This window comes from Brassica napus, chromosome C9 (assembly GCF_020379485.1).
Source record: "Brassica napus cultivar Da-Ae chromosome C9, Da-Ae, whole genome shotgun sequence".
NCBI lineage: Eukaryota > Viridiplantae > Streptophyta > Magnoliopsida > Brassicales > Brassicaceae > Brassica > Brassica napus.
This window is the reverse complement of record NC_063452.1, coordinates 61,981,914-61,999,766: the sequence shown is the minus strand read 5'-3', so window position 1 is coordinate 61,999,766 and position 17,853 is coordinate 61,981,914. Positions and strand designations below refer to the sequence as shown.

General features: G+C 40.3%; 5 protein-coding genes across 5 annotated transcripts; 1 reads left to right on the top strand and 4 right to left on the bottom strand.

Annotated features, from left to right (window-relative positions):
- Nucleotides 1-210: 210 nt before the first annotated feature.
- On the bottom strand, nt 211-1,426 carry LOC106448291. Its single transcript, XM_048768196.1, has 3 exons — nt 823-1,426; nt 415-651; nt 211-245 (listed from the first exon to the last, which is right to left on the bottom strand). The coding sequence occupies exons 1-3, from the start codon at nt 1,424-1,426 to the stop codon at nt 211-213; spliced, it is 876 nt and encodes a 291-aa protein (XP_048624153.1).
- A 1,018-nt stretch (nt 1,427-2,444) lies between these two features.
- LOC106448292 (glutathione S-transferase T3-like) lies at nt 2,445-3,446 on the bottom strand. The gene is made up of 3 exons (XM_013890196.1): nt 3,252-3,446; nt 2,761-3,158; nt 2,445-2,481 (listed from the first exon to the last, which is right to left on the bottom strand). The coding sequence occupies exons 1-3, from the start codon at nt 3,444-3,446 to the stop codon at nt 2,445-2,447; spliced, it is 630 nt and encodes a 209-aa protein (XP_013745650.1).
- A 3,995-nt stretch (nt 3,447-7,441) lies between these two features.
- On the bottom strand, nt 7,442-11,962 carry LOC106350451 (leucine-rich repeat receptor protein kinase EMS1-like). Its single transcript, XM_048767187.1, has one exon. It carries the CDS (start codon nt 11,237-11,239, stop codon nt 7,544-7,546), a length of 3,696 nt encoding a protein of 1,231 aa, XP_048623144.1. The 5' UTR covers nt 11,240-11,962; the 3' UTR covers nt 7,442-7,543.
- A 995-nt stretch (nt 11,963-12,957) lies between these two features.
- On the bottom strand, nt 12,958-15,863 carry LOC106446084 (E3 ubiquitin-protein ligase XBAT33). The gene is made up of 9 exons (XM_013887759.3): nt 15,518-15,863; nt 15,373-15,432; nt 15,136-15,207; nt 14,693-14,862; nt 14,438-14,598; nt 14,261-14,319; nt 14,128-14,174; nt 13,906-14,049; nt 12,958-13,835 (listed from the first exon to the last, which is right to left on the bottom strand). Exons 1-9 carry the CDS (start codon nt 15,692-15,694, stop codon nt 13,181-13,183), a joined length of 1,545 nt encoding a protein of 514 aa, XP_013743213.1. The 5' UTR covers nt 15,695-15,863; the 3' UTR covers nt 12,958-13,180.
- A 194-nt stretch (nt 15,864-16,057) lies between these two features.
- LOC125575644 (RHOMBOID-like protein 3) lies at nt 16,058-17,853 on the top strand. Its single transcript, XM_048767188.1, has 5 exons — nt 16,058-16,434; nt 16,512-16,675; nt 16,946-17,109; nt 17,202-17,452; nt 17,543-17,853. Exons 1-5 carry the CDS (start codon nt 16,106-16,108, stop codon nt 17,655-17,657), a joined length of 1,023 nt encoding a protein of 340 aa, XP_048623145.1. The 5' UTR covers nt 16,058-16,105; the 3' UTR covers nt 17,658-17,853.

Here is a 17,853-nt window from a genome sequence, read left to right as displayed (position 1 = left end):
CATAAGACTAAAATAATAATATTTTTTTTTTAAAATTCAAATTATTCAGAATACATGAATAAAATATTAAAATTATTATTAAATTTGTGAAAACTATTTATTCAATACATTAAAAGAGTAGATTACATAAATTAAAAAATTGAAAAATATACAAAGCTTATTCATCTTCATCACCAAACTTTTGCCAAATATTTTCCATTAAATCAGCTTTCAAACGAGCATGCTTCTCTTGATCTCGAACTTCTCTGCGCATGCCTAACATATCACCAGCTTGAATACTTTCTCTGCTTGTCACCTTTGAACTTCTGCTTGACTCTCTTGATTCGAACTCAGAAGTATTTATTTGAGCGTATCTGTGTCGTTCGTTCTCTACTATCATATTGTACAATATGACACAAGTTCTCATTATCTTACCTATCTTTTCCTTGTCCCATTGTAGAGCTGGGTTTTTAACAATTGCAAACCTCGACTGTAATACTCCAAAAGCCCGTTCGACATCTTTTCTGGCGGATTCTTGCTTTTGTGCAAATTTCTCGACTTTAGGACCTTGAGAAAGTGGGATGGATTGGATAAATGTTGACCAGTTTGGATCAATTCCGTCAGTAAGATAGTAGGCCATACGATAAGTGTGGTTGTTGACCTTGAACTTAACTTTAGGCGCTCGACCATGTAAGATGTCATCAAAAACAGGTGACCGATCAAGAACATTGATATCGTTGAGTGTACCTGGTAAGCCAAAAAATGCGTGTCATATCCAAAGATCTTGTGATGCCACGGCTTCTAAGACAATTGTCGGCTTTCCTGAACCCCGTGTGAACTGACCTTTCCAAGCCGTTGGGCAGTTTTTCCACTCCCAATGCATACAGTCGATGCTGCCTATCATTCCCGGAAACCCCCGTACCTCTCCAACATCGATTAATCGTTGAAGATCCTCGGCTGTAGGGCTTCGTAGGTATTCATCTCCAAACAATAGCATTATTGCATCAGTGAAATTTGCCAAACATAAACGTGTTGTACTATCACCAAGTCGGAGATATTCGTCATATGTATCTCCTGACTGACCATATGCGAGCATACGTATCGCTGCCGTACACTTTTGAAGTGGAGATAGCCCGTTCCTTCTGGCAGCATCTCTTCTTTGCTGAAAGTATGGAACTTCATTACTTATACGTTCCACAATGCGAAGGAACAATGATTTGTTCATTCGAAAACGCCTCCTAAACATTTCCGGTGGGTATGTAGGATTATCATTGAAATAATCGTTCCCCAGCTGATTGTGTCCTTGTTCCCGAGCTCTTTCGATATAAGCCCGTCTTTTGGACTTGTTGGGGTGACCATCAATTACTGTGTCGATGAAATTATCAACAACTTCATCGACGAATTCATCAAAAACTTCATCTGCTTCATCACTTGATGATGAAGACATTGTTGATGATATTTTTTGATTTTTTTATTCCTACAAAAAGCAATAGGGAGGGAGTTATAAATCAGTTTTTATTTTCATTAAACTTATAATTTCATTTTTTTTCTCTTCTATATGGTATGTCTATCATTTTTAACCTTACAATTCTTTTTTTCTTATTTTTTTTTCTTCATTAGGGTTTCATATTTGACAAGATTATTTTTTTTCGTCTAAGATGATATGTTTATAATTTTTAAAATAATTTTAAACTTATTATTCTCTTTTTCTTAAATTTTTTTCTAATTTATCCTTATCAATATTTTTTTTATGCAGTAGGGTTTCATATTTGACAAGATTATTTTTTTGTTCCGTCTAAGATGATATCTATATCATCTTTATAATTTTTAAAGTATTTTTAAACTTATTATTCTCTTTTTCTTAAGTTTTTTCATCTATTATTAAACATATAATTTTGTTTGTTACTTACCTCTATGGTTGATGAAAAGTATAGGTTGAGATGAATGGAACCAAGTGTGGAGCTCGATGGTAAGATGAATGAATCAAGTGTGGTGATCCTGGTGAGATCAATCAACCTGCTGTGTTGATTGTTGTGGTGATTCTCGTGGTGATTGGCGTGGTGATTGGTGATTGTTGTGGTGAATCTCGTGGTGATTCTTGTGATGTGTGGTGATCCTAATAAGATTCTAGTGGTAATAGAAAGAAGATGGATATTGGTAACAGTTTTATCAAATGAAACTGATAAGAAAAATGCTTGAAACAACTTAAAGACATAGTTTTTATATATTGAGAGACATAAAGCAAGTAGCTCGGGTACATACCACCCGTGAGTAGAAAAGACAAGTCTTGGGTACATACACCCGTGACTATCATACATATCCGAAGGGTACATACACCCATAATATCCGAAGGTCCTAAACTGAGTGTAGAAACTGACAAAATACTACACTCTCCCGTGACATAACCTACTAGTACAAGCAATAACATTACCATCATACATAAAGCAAGCGAGACCTACAACCATCTACGTCCACACACATCCTCCTCCAGGAACCCGTGACCTGCAATGAAAAGCATATACACACTTTATCAGTTTACTTTATTAAAACATATACAAAGCAAGACAAAAGAAAGCATATACAAAGCAAGACAAAAGAAAGCAAGGCAAAGTCATTAACTAATTCTAGAAAGACAAACTCATTAACTAATTAAAAAAAGTTTTAAGAAGATTAAACTCATAAAATTAATTCCACTCACCAAGTTAAAGCATTTCAGATATGAGTTTGTTTTTTAGAGCCATTTCTTGATCAGAAAGTGTATATGAATTCTTTACTAGTAACCTATCAAGGAGTTTCTGGCGGGAGATGTTCTTTTTCTCCGCTAAAATGCTCTCAATCTGATCAAAGGCGGCTTCATTGACGTGCTTCTTCCGTTTGGCTACTTTGCTAGCCTTCACACCCAGAGGCCTGACTTCTTCCTCGCCAGCTACCTCCTCTCCTGGCTCCTTCCTTTTCTCCTTTGCACCATCACGCGAGGAAGTGTGTGATCTCCATTTTTGATCAAAACGGAGCTCCCTCCAACAATGTTCAAGGGAGAACTTTGCATTGTAGTCATTAGAAAAGATTTCATGGGCCACCTTCATGACATCATTCTCATTTTCACCACTCGCATGCTGCTTCAAAGCAGCTTCATGACAACCCACAAACTTGCAGACTTGTTCGTTTACCCTTCCCCACCCCTGCTTACATTGACTCCACTACCTAGGGAGGGAGCCAACGAGCAGAGGGCTTGCGTTCACATACTCCTCTATGCGCTTCCAAAAATGGGCCACCTTCTGCTCATTGCTAATGATTGGATCCTTGCTGGTGTTCAACCAAGCACTGATCAGCACCAAGTCTTCTTTCGTGCTCCACTTCCGCCTTTCCAGAGCTTTTGGAACCTCAGAACGTCCTAAATCTATTGGGGGACAGCTCTGAGAAGTAAGAAGGTTCACAAACCCGGGAGAGTTTAAGGGAAAATGATCCATTTTGGTTTTAAGTTTTAAGTTTTAAGTTTTTGGTTTGTGTTTTTCAGATGTCGATTTCCTATGTTTTTAAACTAGTTTTTTGGTTTGAAAGTACAAAGAATTAAACACCTAAAATTGATTACACTTAACTGCACAACTACTACTTCACAGAGACCATCCAATAAACATCAAATCAGTTATTAAAATTTATTAATTACTCAACTCAACCATATTAAAACATTCATTACGCAACTGCTACTCTAACCTACTACAGCAACCTAAAACATTCATTACTCAACCTACTTCAGTTCTACTTCAAGTGTGGTTAAGGAGGTTCAGCGTTACCTTTTCTCTCAGTCGAAGCAGAGCTTCTCCAAGTCCGCCACCTGCACAAACAGGTTATAAAACTGCCCAGTGAAGCTATCTACCTCCCGAGTGAGGGCTTGAACCTCTCCATGTACAAGGAAATGACAATCAGATAGTGTTAGTAAGTGTTAAAATTTTTTAGAAAATTATAACTAAATAAAAAGCAAAAGTCCAGAACTCATGCTACCTCGAGTCTCTGAATCTTATAATTCACCTCCGGCACAAACTTGATCAGCACCTCCACCTCCTCCACACGCCTAGTGAGGCGTTCGATATGCTCCTCCACGCCAATGACCCAAGGCTGACGATAATGCAACCCATCAGCCTTGGTAACAACCAAAAAAAACAATCACATTCTCGGTTAATACTCGTATCAACAAAGAAACAAAATGACAAAAATATAAGGAGAACAAGTGGTGTATTACCTCGTAGTTCTTGCAGATGAAGAACCTCTTCCCAGGAAGAGTGTCGTAGTCGTCCTTCCCACGAACCTCGTGAATTATTCTCCCACCACAGGGACACCTCGTCGGAATCCCTGTTTCTGAATCAGCCACGTTTGCGAGCATATTGATGTACTCCTTTTTTCTCTTAGTCTCTCTTATCTCTGTTGCGGGATCCATCTACAATCAAAAAAAAAAAATATTAGAACACAAGACTCGGAATATCAAAAGCAGAATATCGATTTCTAACCCTAACTAGAAATCCCAAAATCGAACTGAAATCGTAGTTAATTGAACCCTAGAACGAACAAGCTTGTCGATTTTAACCAAGAAATCGAATCCCCCTTCTGGATTTGGAACCCTAATACGAAACCCCCAAATCGAATTAAAATCCTAGATAAATGAACCCTAAAACGAACAACCATGTCGATTTTAACCAAGAAATCAAAACCCCCTTTTCGATTTGTAACCCTAAGACGAAACCCCCAAATCGATTTCCCTTAACCTAGAAAGCTCTCGACCCCAGATCGAATCAATCAAACCGTCGGAGTGGTGGAGACTCACCTCAGATCTTCTACGAGTGATTCCGACGGTGATTTGATCGACAAAATCGACGGGTATCGAGTCGCACAGAGAATCGCCTCAGAGACGGAGAAACCCTAGGTAACGAAGAGAGAAGGGAAAATGAAATATCCAACGCGAAACCTTTTTTTCTCACTCAACACGCGAGCTCGCGTAGCCTCTCCCTCGTCGACGCGTGTCATGAACCCATATCATACGGGCTCACGCGGAAGAGCCGGTTCACGGGTTTAAACCCATTTTCTCTTTTATTTTAATACAACGGGCCTATGATCCCGAGCCCACGAACCGCGCAAGATCCGCCGCTGCGGATGGTCTAAGAATCATGATTATCTGCAATATATAACAAATAAATAAAAATCAAGTAAAATACGATTTCACTGGGAAAAAGGAGAAAAATCTTATCTTAATGTTTTTGTCAACTTATTAATGGACCACAACGGACCGGCCCAGTTGATTTTATCTTAATTAATAATTAAAAAAAAACTAAAACTTTTTAAGAATCATGATTATCTGTAATATAACAAATAAAATAAAATCTTTGCTAAAAAAACAAAAAAAAAACAAAATCAGGTGAAATACGATTTCGGGGGTGTTATTGAATTGAGTAATTAGAATAAGTATTAAAATTTAAGTATGCAAGTACTTCGATGGAAAAGATATCCAAGTCTCGTTTCCTTCAAAATATTGATAAAAAAGGTAGGATTTGTTTTAGTTAAAAAGATACATTAAATTCCATTAAAATTCACCATAACTGAATTATAACTAAATCTAAACAATATTGAATAACAGGAGTTTTCGATGGATTTAAATTCTATTTACCAAATATCCAATCCAATAACACTAGATTTAGGTCTCGACAATTCTATTAAATTACCCGGAGAAAAGCTAAGTAAAACAAAACCTTCGACTGCTCCGATCCTCTACTCTTTAATCTCAATGCACCTTTTTGATCCCAAGCCGTTGGATCAATCGATAGGTATTAAACTAACATCAAACCCAACCTAACCTAACCGGTCCTCATACAAATTCTTTTTTTTTTTGGGGTGGAACTATAAATTCCAAACCGGTGGTCCCAGTTATAGCATCAAGCTATCAACCAGCACTAACAGACGATTTTGTGGTGTATTAACGATACTTAGGCTAGGCTGTCTTCTGATGCTACTTTAAATCAAAGATTACCAGAGCTATGATATCTAATTAATAGTTGTCATTATATTTCAGATATAAATCGAGTTTTGAACATTTATTCATGTATTAATGTACATAATGAGATATGAATATTTTAATTTTTCAAAATACTCAAGACTAGTCTATTCATATGGTAGGTATCTTATCTTGTAAACATAAGTAGCAATTCGTACTATATTCTTCCGTTGGTCACATGCCAAAGTTACCCAACTCAAAATTATTTAATGATTTTGTAATTTTCTACACAAGTAAGCATAGTAGCAAAATTTTCCTTGCACGCCTTATGATATGGGTCATATCACATGACACATCAAACACGGTGAAAATCATACGCATGCATGTATACAATGCGACGAATATTTACTACTACTAATCAACTTATCCATGGAAGTTGAAAGACTATAAATATGGAGAGAAATCAATTTGGAAACAGCCAACCGACCAGAGCCGATCCTAGAGGTGTGGGGCCCTATTCAAAATTAAAGATATTTTTAGTGATTTTTAGTAAAAATTAATGTAAATTTCTTTAAAATATAAAGTTTGAAGTTTACTAACATAGATATATAATTATTTTAATTATATTATTACAATTTTACATATTATATAACATAGAATACATTAACAATTTTATTATTATATAAACTATTGCTTACTTAATATATTTAACACTATTTAATAATATAAATATACCTATATATACAAAAGGTTTTTTTAAAAAAGGGGGTCCAAATGTTTCGAAATCATACCCATAAGCCCGGCTCTGCAACCGACATAGTTAAAGTGTTAACGAATGATATAATAATCATTAAACAGTGTTTACAATTATGCTTTTAATGCATTGAGTTATATTCACATCGTACATAACTCCATGCGGTATTCTAAACTATAGTGCCGTAATCTCTATACATATTTTCGTCGGTATACTGACTCTACTTAAACACTAATCCAATAATTTTATTCATCTAGCAAGAAACAATTAAATCTTAAGTATTTATTACACTTTGATTTTGTTATAGCTATGGCGTGGATTTAAAGACCCGTGATGTCTCACATTAAGTGGGTCTGGCCCATATAACACGTAAACCCAGCCGACTGAAACGACCAACGGTGAAGATCTACACTAGAGAGACGATGAGGTAAAATGAATCCATTTTGGCGTATTTGAGCTTTAGCAAGTTCTGTAAACTTGTATGTGTACTCATCACAGCTAGATAATAAAACAAGTGTGAGTGACTTTAATTACAAAGCTACAAGTTTGGGTTAAAAGATCTCTCCTCTGTTTTCATTACTACTGTTTATTTACTGACCAAACTGTGTTTGCGTGATATTGACTTGACATCAAACAGCTACACTCCAACTTTTGTTTTCTTTTCACATTTCTCTTACACATTGATTTTCTTTCTCTCAATCATATAATATAGTTGTGAAAACAAAAGGGTATTTCTGTCAGTTCCATGATTTTATAAACTTAACAAGGTTAACATTAGCATCATCATCACACATGATGTAGTTACTTATACAACAAGCAAACATAAAGTCTAACTATATCTCCTTGAGAGACTTCAGGACATCTAGCATACTCGGACGACTAGCAGGCGTCGCAGCAATACAATGCACAGCGATCTGAAGCACACGTAGCATAGACTGTTTGAAACCCGCTGTCACAACCAGAGGGTCCAAAACATCCACAGCTCTCCCTCTGTTGATCTTCTGAACAACCCAACCAACCAAGTTCCCTCCTTCGCTCTCTTTAAAGTCAGGACCCGTTGGCTCTTTCCCCGTCACCAGCTCAAGCAAAATCACCCCAAAGCTGTACACATCTCCCTTGGTCGTGGCTCGTGCGCTCTGACCATACTCCGGTGGAATGTACCCGAACGTGCCCGCGATGATGGTACTCACGTGAGTCTCACACGCGCTGATCAGCCTCGCCAACCCGAAATCCGCAACCTTGGGCTCAAACTCGCTGTCTAGAAGAATGTTGCTCGCCTTGATGTCTCTGTGGATGATGTGAGGGATGAAACCGTGGTGCAAGAAAGCTAACCCCCTCGCAGCTCCCACAGCGATCTTCAACCGTTTGGACCAGTCCAGCACGTCCAGGATCCCTGTCTGGTTCCTCAACCAATGGTCCAAGCTCCCGTTCACCATGTACTCGTACACAAGAAGCTTCTCTTCGCTGAAGGAGCAGTAACCAATCAAAGAGACAAGATTAGGATGCTTCACTTTCCCTAGAGTCTCCATCTCCGCCATGAACTCTCTGTTCCCCTGAGTCTTGGCATCGCTCAGCTTCTTCACCGCTACTGTCTTCCCTCCGTGCAAACACGCTTTGTAAACCGTCCCGAACCCGCCGTCTCCTATGATGTTCTTCTTGCAGAAACGGTCGGTTCCTTCCACGATGTCTGCTAAGCTCACCTTGAGAAGCGGCTGCTCGAACATAGCCACGTTGATGCTTAGCGGCTCTCTCGATCTGCTTCCGCTCAAGAAGTAGAGGTTCTGATCATCGACGAAGCTTTCCTCTGGATCGTTCACTCTCCTTCTCGTAACATATCTCCGCAGAGAGAAGACAGCTGCAAGGACAATGATCATGCTCCCTATCACAATCCCTGAGAGTCCCCAAGCACTTAACAAAGTCTTCTCATCACTCTTGCAATCGAAACCAATCACACTCCCACACAACGCTTTGTTTCCAGAGAACATTGCCTTGGAAGGATCATTACAAACACCTTCGCTCGGTACTTCTCCTTGTAACCTGTTCTTAGCCAAATTCAAGAACCGTAGAATAGCCAATCCACATATCTGCGTTGGTATATCTCCGGAGATGTTGTTCTCAGACACGTCAAGGAGCTCTAACTGCATGAGACTCCCAAGCTCTGAAGGTATCTCTCCTGTGAAGTGATTCTGGTGCAGATCCAAGTTAGTCAAGTACGACAAGTTCCCCAACGATCTCGGCAAGCTTCCTGTTAACAAGTTAACGCTGAAGTTCACCGTCTCAACCTTCCACGCCAGTGAGCTGCAGAAGAGTGTTTCTACAGAGCCTGAGAACCTATTCTGCTGAATATAGATTCCCACTAAGTTGAGCATTTTAGAGAGTTCTGAAGGAAGCTCGCCGCTTAGCTTGTTAAAGCTCAAGTCCATGTGCGTCAGCTCTTTCAAGTTCCCAAGAGAAGCGGGAAGAGAACCATCAAGCTTGTTCTTGCTCAAGTTCAGCTTCACCAAGCTACCCAAAAGGCCGAAACTCTTCGGTATAGGCCCATTGAGGTGATTACTCGCCAAGTTGAGTCCCTGGAGCTTAGGAGAGTGGCCTAACTCTTGAGGAATGGACCCGGTGAGGCTGTTTCCAGAGAGATCAAGATTTGTCAAGTTGGTTAGACGTGAGAGCGAAGATGGGATCTCTCCAGAGAGACGATTGTTGCTTAGTAAAATCTCAACTACTACTACACAGCCGCCAAGCTCTTCAGGTATAGGACCGGTGAGTCCGTTATGGGAGAGATCGAATATCCCACGGTGCTGGAGAAAGCTCAGATCAGGCATCTCCGTCTGGTGGAAGTAAGCGGAAGGCTTCGAAGGAATGGAGCCGGAGAGGTTGTTGTGAGAGAGGACAAGACACTGAAGCTGAGCAAGAGCAGTGATCTTTACTGGAATCTCTCCTTGGAGATTGTTTTTGCCGAGGTCCAATGTAGTCAGAGAAGTACAGTCTCCGAGCTCGGTTGGTATCTCCCCTCGAAGCTCGTTTGAATTCAGGTTTAAGAACGATAAAGAAGTCAGCTTCCCAACCTCTCTTGGGATCACACCTCTGAGCTGGTTATCACTGAGCACAAGCCTCTTTAAGGACACTGCATTGCCTATCTCTGGAGGTAGATACCCTCCTAGACGGTTGTAAGAAGCTGAAAACTCCATTAAGTTCGTCGAGTTCCAGAGACTCACAGGGATCTCTCCAGTGAAGTTGTTTGAATCCAAGTCAAGCGCCATCAGGTTAGAAAGATACTCAGGTATCGAACCGTTGATCTCGTTGTTGGTAAGAGCCAGCTGTTGAAGATTAGCACATCCAACGAACACTTCCTCTATGCCTCCGGAGAGGAAGTTGACAGAGAGGTCAATATCCTCTAACGCGCCTGAACCGCAAAGCTCTCTAGGAATCAAACCGGTTAGCAAGTTGTTAGCTAAACTAAGATGCTTCAGCACTGGACAAAACTGAATCTCATGAGGGATCTCTCCTGAGAACCGGTTGCTAGAAAGCAGAAGCGACTCGATTTCTTTCCATTTACCGATCCAAGAAGGCAACCGACCAGAGAGGCGATTCTTCTCAGCGGAGAACGACAGCAAAGGAATCTCTGATAGCTCCAAAGGCAAACCCCCAGAGAGGTCGTTGAAGGAAAGCATCAACGTTTTGAGAGACTTACACTCACCAATCTCCCTAGGGATCAAACCGTTGAGCTCGGTTGAGACGAGGTTCAGCATTGTGAGGTTATGTAACTCTCCGATTGATTTGGGGATGGGACAGTTGAGTGGGTTGTAAGAAAGGTCGAGCTTTGCTAACTTCTTGAGGTTCGAGATTTCGTTTGGCAACGGTCCTTTGAAGAGGCAAGACGGAGCGATGAAGTTCTTGAGGGAGGAGAGGTCACCGATCTGCGGCGGGATGAGGCCGGAGAGTTTGTTCTCTCCCATGTAGAGGTCGGAGAGGTTGCTCAACTTCCCGATCTCCGGAGGGATAAGGCCGGAGAGAGAGTTGTTGGAGACGTCGAGGGAGGACAGAGACGGGAAGCTGAGGAGGAAGGAGGGAGGGAGAGGGCCGGAGAGGCGGTTGTCGCTCAGGTCGAGGTAGAGGAGGCGAGGCAAGCTCCCGACGAGTCGACTCGGGAGGGGGCCGGTGAGGGAGTTTCCGGAGAGGGAGAGGGTTTGGAGGTGTTTCAGGCGGCCTAGCTGAGGAGGGATGAGGCCGGAGAGGGAGTTGTCGGAGAGGTCTAGGTCGGTGAGGAAAGGGAGGGAGGAGAAGAGGGAAGGAGGTAGGTTTCCTTTTAGAGACATTGAAGGGAGAGAGAGAGAGTTCACTTTCCCGAAACGGCAAGTGACGCCGACCCAGCTGCAGGGGGAGGGAGACGAACGGTTCCATGAGGTGAGAAGAGACGGAGAGGTCTCGAGGGAGGCTTTGAAGGACAAAAGGGAGCTCCTTTCTGAGGTTGCGGCAGAGGAAACAGAGATGAAGAGCAGAAACAGGAGGGAGAAAGCTCTGAGAAACGCCATGAGAGAAGAAGAAGGAAAGGAAAGGAGCTACCTTTAGAGAGAAAGATCCAGTTTTTAATTAAAACGCCATTAAAGAGAGAGAAGCTTTTAGGCGCGAGAAAGATGAAGAGAGATTAAAGAAGAGACTAGTAATGCACGAAACTCACGTGACCTTAGACCATTATTATTTTTAAAGTTCGTAATTATTAATCTTTTTAATTTTGATTTTTTTGATAGTTCTTCTTCTTCTGTGTTTATTTGCGTGAGTATATATATGAATAAAAAGATGATGAAAGGCATGATGGGTCAATAGAGTACGGCTAGAATCTTCAGAAATCATAACAACTGTAGTACTATGATAAAGCTGACGGGTTTGGTCTACGAACATGGGGTGAAATTGTAAATCTCAAAAATTTAATGGCTTTCCTGTATTTTTTGTCGAAAGCTGGTGTTGGTTTTTAATTAATGTGATCTCTGTCTGATAAGGCTTTTAAGTAACCCCAGCTATGTAGTGATAAATATCTCAAGTTCACTATATGCAGTTAACAACTTTTTTTTTCTTTGAGAAGTACTGTTGCATTAAGTTCAGTTATATATAAAGTTAATAATTTTCTTTGGGAATTGTTGCAATGAGTTAATAATTTGAAAAAATTGCACTTTTGGTCTTTCGGTTACTTTTGTTAGAAAACAAAACAAAACAGTTCAGTCAACATATAACAGTCAAAATAAACCCACTTATTTTGCAGGTTTTTAAATTATTTTTAAAATAAGTTTTGTTTCGGATCTTTGAAGGTAAATAACAGTGAAGAAGGGGTTAATTAACAAAAAAATTTTTAAAAAACCTAGGACATGGGTCTGGTCCCCTATATAAGTTCCAAACAAATTATAGAAAGGGTAGAAGAACAGAGTTCCCCCACATGACTTCTTTCCTTTTTGGGAATGTTACAAGCTTTACCCTTAAGGATGGTCTTAGGGATCTGTTTCCATCTTCTAAACACATATCATATCCATTTCTACCTTGCAATATAACACAAGTATTATATTTTTAAAAAAATTTTAAAAGAGTACTTGATTTAGCCATCTGCATAGTAAATGTGTAGGAACCTTTAACAAACCTAAAACTTAAAGGTGATTTTAGAAGTTATTTAGCATTTTGGAACTAAAAAACATACTATAGAACTGTTGTCTTGATGATTAACGTCAACCTTGAAATAAATGATGTTTTGTACAGATTATGAATATGATCAATTACAGTTACAAACTTACACAGGTCATAATCATATGGTCAGGAATAAACAGCTGCTAATACAATAGATGGGCTCCATGCCATGATAAAAACTTACAAGAATTGATATTTTTAACTGATGCAGACGAGCTAGGCATATGAAAGGTTATTGGGTGTAGCAAAGCCGAAAATGGGAATGTTTTTCGGAATTGGCGTATCTGAACCAAACCACTTTGAGTCCAATTAATTGACTGATAACTTCATTTGATTCATGTTACAAAAAAAAAAAAAACTTCATTTGATTCTTCTTCTTTTTCTTTTCAATCCACTAAATAATTAAATTCCAATACAGTATTAATAGCAAAGCTGCGGAAGAAAATGCATGTACTTGTGTTGTCAGATTTTCTCATTAGAACCAGAAGAGCTATAGAGAAGAGGAGAGATATTATCTTTTGAAATAATTATTACTTTAGATTTGTTTTGACTTCTACTGAGGTCTGAATGCTTCAACACATGCTACAAACAAGAGATCCATTACAATAAGCAAGTACAAACATTTTGCAAATGACCCCATCACTATGATGATAATTACAAATCTTCCACCATAATTTATATCTGAACCCTCTCAAAAGTAGAAACAAATACAAGAAAGACTGTATGGCTCACCTCAATTAAAAAGAAACAAATAATACATCAATCCTCTCTTTCTCACTCGCTGTACATAGAAATGTTTGTGATCAGGCATTGATCTCTGAGTTGCATTGGTTCTCTCTGCTACAGCTTCTTCTTCCCCAAAACATACTCGAGCAAGTTGTTGTCTTCCCAAGTCTCTGCCCTTCATCCACCTTCTCCTGCTCAGTCGCCACCCTAGGAGGAGGAGAAGACTCGTCGTGTTCTTCACTATCTCTCTCTGCTCCATGCGTCTCGAAGTCTGGACACGTTCCATCGCTGCACGTGCACATAGGAATGTTGACTGAAGGGAATGGACTACACGTCACCGGACAGAACATATCAGACGAAACCGAGGCTGCTCGAGACTTGCTACTACGCTGCTGCTGTTCTGTTGTCGGTGAGGACTGATCTCTTGCGTCTCCCGTGTGGAGCATACACGGCGCGCAGAAGCCAAGCGACATAGGTAACTTAAGTTCTTTGGTTAATGAGCTTGGGAGCCGTTTGAAAGATACTATTCCGTGTCTGCAAAGAGGACAAGGAATCGAACCGGGAGGATCAACTGTCACCGAGGGAACATTGCTCGATGAGCAAAGATATAACGCGCATCTCACACATAGCTGATGGTCACAACCTTCAGCAGCAACAGTGCATGTTCTCTCCAGGCAAACCGCGCAGATATCAACTTCATCTGAGATGCTTGTTGACTGCAACCCAAACTCTCTGCAAGGGAATGGTTAGGAGGCCATACTCTTTGGGGTTATAAAAGTCTGATGAAGGTTTGGTGTTTTACCTTGCGATGTTGAGTATACTAAGAAGAGGCAATGATAAGTAGCTGGAACGAGGGAAGAGTGGAATGATGACATCAGAGTTTGGTGAAAGCAAAGGTTCTAACCAATGACGACTCCACATCCTTGCTATGTCAATTGGTAGCCACCTACAAAACATTTTATTGAAAAACGAAAGTTTTACATTCTGTGTGTTTAAAGAGACTGTAGAGGAGGAATAACATTACCCATTGCAGTTCAATGTCATCTTTCTTGCACCTCTTGCAAGGAGAATCTAACACAGAAGAAGGGAGATTCTCACAAATGTTTGTATCCAACAACAGAGGAAAGAAAAGAATAGACTTAAGTGGTGTTTCTTACCTGACAACATTTAAGATTCCCACCACAAGCGGCATAGTGCAAAGGAGTGCTTCCTGCTCCTGAAAAACGATATAAGTAATAAGACCACAAGATCATCATCATCTTGAGAGAAGAATTTAAAAATAATGTTTAGGTCATTCTTGGGGGAGTGGTGGATAGAGAGAGAGATGCTGATACCAATCATATCCATCGATGTTCCATAATGAAAAGTCACAGCGGAGACATTAGCTTCGAGATCAAGCAAAAGCTGCACGCAGTCAAACAATCCGTTTAAGGCAGCCATGTGAAGAGCTGTGATTCCACCGTCAGCCGCCTTATTCACAAATTTAGACAACGCACTGCGGCAGACGACAAATCTGGTCAGAACTCAATCAAACCCTTACAACACACAGAACAGAAGATGTTTTTTTTTTCCAAAAAAAAAAAAAGAACCTTTGTTCGGATTTTTTCCTAGGTGTGACCACCACACCAGACTCAGGAAGAGGGTTTAGTTGCTCGCTAGGTACAAAGTCAGCCAAAACCAGTCTAATACACCTGGCGTGACCGTTCACAGCAGCGAAATGAAGCGCTGTTCTTCCAGCTAAATAATCAGCTCTTGTAACCTTGACAAACACAAAAGACAACATGTTAAAAAGAGAAAGAATAAGAAAAAAAATACTCCCTCCGTTTCATTTTAATTGTAACATTTAATTTTGCATATTTCCAAAATAAAAACATCATTACATATCCAACTAACAATATTTCTAACCAATAGAAAAATAAATTAGATAATATACTAGGCTTATTTAGAAACAAAATTTTTACTTTAAAACAACAATTAAACTTAAACTAGTTTCTGGGTTCAAGTAGTGATGATTGAGAGAGACAAAACTCACATTGCAACGAAAGAGAAGAAGAGTTTGCACAACTTCCCAGTGTCCGTATCTACAAGCTTGCATCAGTGCCGTCTGAAACAAGATTCATTTAACACAAAACGAAGTCGAAATGTTTTTTTATTACTTTATTTAGCTCAAACTTAACCAAAAGATTTAACAAGTTACTACTATAATAATACACATCCCCAAATTAAATTCGGATCGTTGCATACAGAGGTAAATTAATAATACACATACCTGGCCGCAATAGTTTCTGGAGTTCACATCAGCTCCTTTCTCAAGCAACAACCCCACGATCTAACCATAGACAAAATATAAACAAAAAAGATCGTAAATTGTGAAACAGTTAATTAGGATTGCTAAGGAAAAGGAAAAAGGAGACCTCGTTGTGGCCTTTAGCGGCGGCGAAATGCAACGGAGAATTGAGACCGCCGAAGGTAGAGTACTTGGCGAGGCAAGGATTGCAATCGAGCAGCATCTTCGCTTCCACGTAATCACCATCTCTCGCCGCTGATACCAACCTCTCTCCTGACGCTGAACAACCAAACGAGTTTCCCATCTTAGCTAACTCTATCTTCTCTTCTCTCTGTCGCTCTCTAATTCAACCATGAATTAGGTCAACCGTCGTGGAAACGCTAATCCTTGGATTAGATGTGATACTGAAACAGCACGCGATCTCTCTCTAAGTTTTTTTTGTCCGTATGAGACAAAAGAAAGAAAGACAAAGGAAGATGAAACTGAAACTCAACCTGACTTTCCTATTTTACCCCTTTCACTCGCCCCACTCGCTCCACGTGGCTTTTCCTTACAACCTAATCTTATTTAATTCCGTAAACAAATACGATTACACGTGTGATCATATGATTGGCTAATAGGAACCCACTTTCTCACCGACTCTCAAATAAGTTTTCTTTACCGCGCCTTCGATCACAACAAAAACAATAATTAAATTACAGAGAGAGAGAGAGTGATGGCCATTGGAGATGATGATCTGGAGAACCGAATGTCGGCGAAGCCTCATCACAGAGGGATCGGAAGCAAAGGCGGCGACCGGACCGGATTCGGTCCCCCGCCGCTGGTGTATTCTGATTTAGGCGGCGACGCTTCGCCGCAGTGGACGTCGTGGCTTGTTCCGATGTTCGTCGTCGCCAACGTGGCAGTCTTCGTCGTTACGATGTTCGTCAACAACTGCCCCGCGCATTCTCACGGTCCTAACCGCCGCTGCGTCGCCGAGTTCCTCGGGAGGCTCTCCTTCGAGCCTCTCCGTGGCAATCCTCTCTTCGGCCCCTCTTCTCGCACGTAGAGACTCTCTCTCGTTTTTGGTTGATTCTAAATCGGATTTTGAGATTTGAATTGTGTTTGTGGTTTTTGGTTAGGTTGGAGAAGTTGGGATCACTCGAGTGGGACAGAGTTGTGGAGAAGCATCAAGGTTGGCGTCTCTTGACGTGTATATGGTTACACGCCGGTGTCATTCATCTTGCTGCTAATATGCTAAGCCTTGTGTTCATCGGTATACGCCTTGAGCAGCAATTCGGTTTCGGTATGCTATCCTTTGATTACTTTAACACAAGTTTATTGTCAAGTGTAGTCATCAATCTTAGGCCTGGGCCTTCGGATCTTCGGTCGGGTTCGGAGATCCGGGTCCTATACATTTAGACTCAATAGGTAATTATAAATTTTCGGTTATTGGTTCTTCTCGGATTTATAATTAAAATACGTGTAAAATACCCGTAATTTTTTTTTATCAAGTTCTGTAATTTTATTGATGGTATCAAACAAATCTTGAAATATTGGGGTTGTGTCTTTGCAGTTAGGATTGGAGTTATATACCTATTATCAGGAATTGGAGGAAGCATATTGTCTTCTCTCTTTGTCAGAAACAGTATCTCTGTTGGAGCTTCTGGCGCTCTTTTTGGACTTCTTGGCTCAATGCTTTCTGAACTTCTCACCAACTGGACTATCTACTCTAACAAGGTTTATCTCTCAGTACTACATGTGCCTCTAGACTTTGTGATTTTGTGTTAATGACACTTTTTTTTTGTTTCTTTTGTGTGTGGACAAGTAAGATTGCGGCACTGTTGACGCTTTTGTTTGTCATTGCGATAAACCTGGCCATTGGGATCCTACCTCACGTTGATAACTTTGCTCACGTGGGTGGGTTTCTAACGGGGTTTCTCCTTGGGTTCGTGCTCCTGGCTCGTCCACAGTTCAAGTGGTTAGCAAGAGAGAATATGCCACAAGGCAGACGTCTGACTTCCAAATACAAGCCTTACCAATACCTATTGTGGCTCTTGTCTCTGGCTCTATTGGTCCTCGGGTACAGTTTGCATTCCCCCATTGTTAAGTCTCCCCTAATGTAGCAAAGTTATTCGAATGTTTTGTGGTTTTTTTTTTTTTTTTTTTGCAGGTTCGTGATGGCTCTGGTGTTGCTATTCAAAGGAGAAGACGGGAATGATCACTGCCGCTGGTGTCGCTACCTGCGTTGTATTCCCACCTCAAGATGGAGTTGTGATGACGTCTGATATGAAAGCAACATGTGTTTTACCTTTGTAAATGCATGTATACATTATATAGGTACTTTTATTATCTCCTTTGCTAGTAGTTCAGGAGATTGTTTGATTGCTTGTGTGTGTGTGACTATCTTTTACCGAGAAAACGTGAAGAAAAAATAATTTGTTTAGTAGAAAAAAGGTTATATATATCAATCATGTTGGATAA

What these genes read in the sequence shown, in the direction of transcription:
- LOC106448291 (XM_048768196.1), bottom strand. Translation starts at nt 1,426, where the DNA reads ATGTCTTCATCATCAAGTGATGAAGCAGATGAAGTTTTTGATGAATTC. An exon ending in CTGCCCAACGGCTTGGAAAG is followed by an intron (nt 652 to 822) that starts GTCAGTTCACAC and finishes GAGCGCCTAAAG; the next exon opens with TTAAGTTCAAGGTCAACAAC. An exon ending in ATGGGACAAGGAAAAGATAG is followed by an intron (nt 246 to 414) that starts GTAAGATAATGA and finishes AGGCATGCGCAG; the next exon opens with AGAAGTTCGAGATCAAGAGA.
- LOC106448292 (XM_013890196.1), bottom strand. Translation starts at nt 3,446, where the DNA reads ATGGATCATTTTCCCTTAAACTCTCCCGGGTTTGTGAACCTTCTTACT. An exon ending in TCATTAGCAATGAGCAGAAG is followed by an intron (nt 3,159 to 3,251) that starts GTGGCCCATTTT and finishes CAATGTAAGCAG; the next exon opens with GGGTGGGGAAGGGTAAACGA. An exon ending in CGCCAGAAACTCCTTGATAG is followed by an intron (nt 2,482 to 2,760) that starts GTTACTAGTAAA and finishes TTTTCATTGCAG; the next exon opens with GTCACGGGTTCCTGGAGGAG.
- LOC106350451 (XM_048767187.1), bottom strand. Translation starts at nt 11,239, where the DNA reads ATGGCGTTTCTCAGAGCTTTCTCCCTCCTGTTTCTGCTCTTCATCTCT.
- LOC106446084 (XM_013887759.3), bottom strand. Translation starts at nt 15,694, where the DNA reads ATGGGAAACTCGTTTGGTTGTTCAGCGTCAGGAGAGAGGTTGGTATCA. An exon ending in CCGCTAAAGGCCACAACGAG is followed by an intron (nt 15,433 to 15,517) that starts GTCTCCTTTTTC and finishes GTCTATGGTTAG; the next exon opens with ATCGTGGGGTTGTTGCTTGA. An exon ending in GGAATCTTAAATGTTGTCAG is followed by an intron (nt 14,175 to 14,260) that starts GTAAGAAACACC and finishes CTTCTGTGTTAG; the next exon opens with ATTCTCCTTGCAAGAGGTGC.
- LOC125575644 (XM_048767188.1), top strand. Translation starts at nt 16,106, where the DNA reads ATGGCCATTGGAGATGATGATCTGGAGAACCGAATGTCGGCGAAGCCT. An exon ending in TTCGGCCCCTCTTCTCGCAC is followed by an intron (nt 16,435 to 16,511) that starts GTAGAGACTCTC and finishes GTTTTTGGTTAG; the next exon opens with GTTGGAGAAGTTGGGATCAC. An exon ending in CTGGCTCTATTGGTCCTCGG is followed by an intron (nt 17,453 to 17,542) that starts GTACAGTTTGCA and finishes TTTTTTTTGCAG; the next exon opens with GTTCGTGATGGCTCTGGTGT.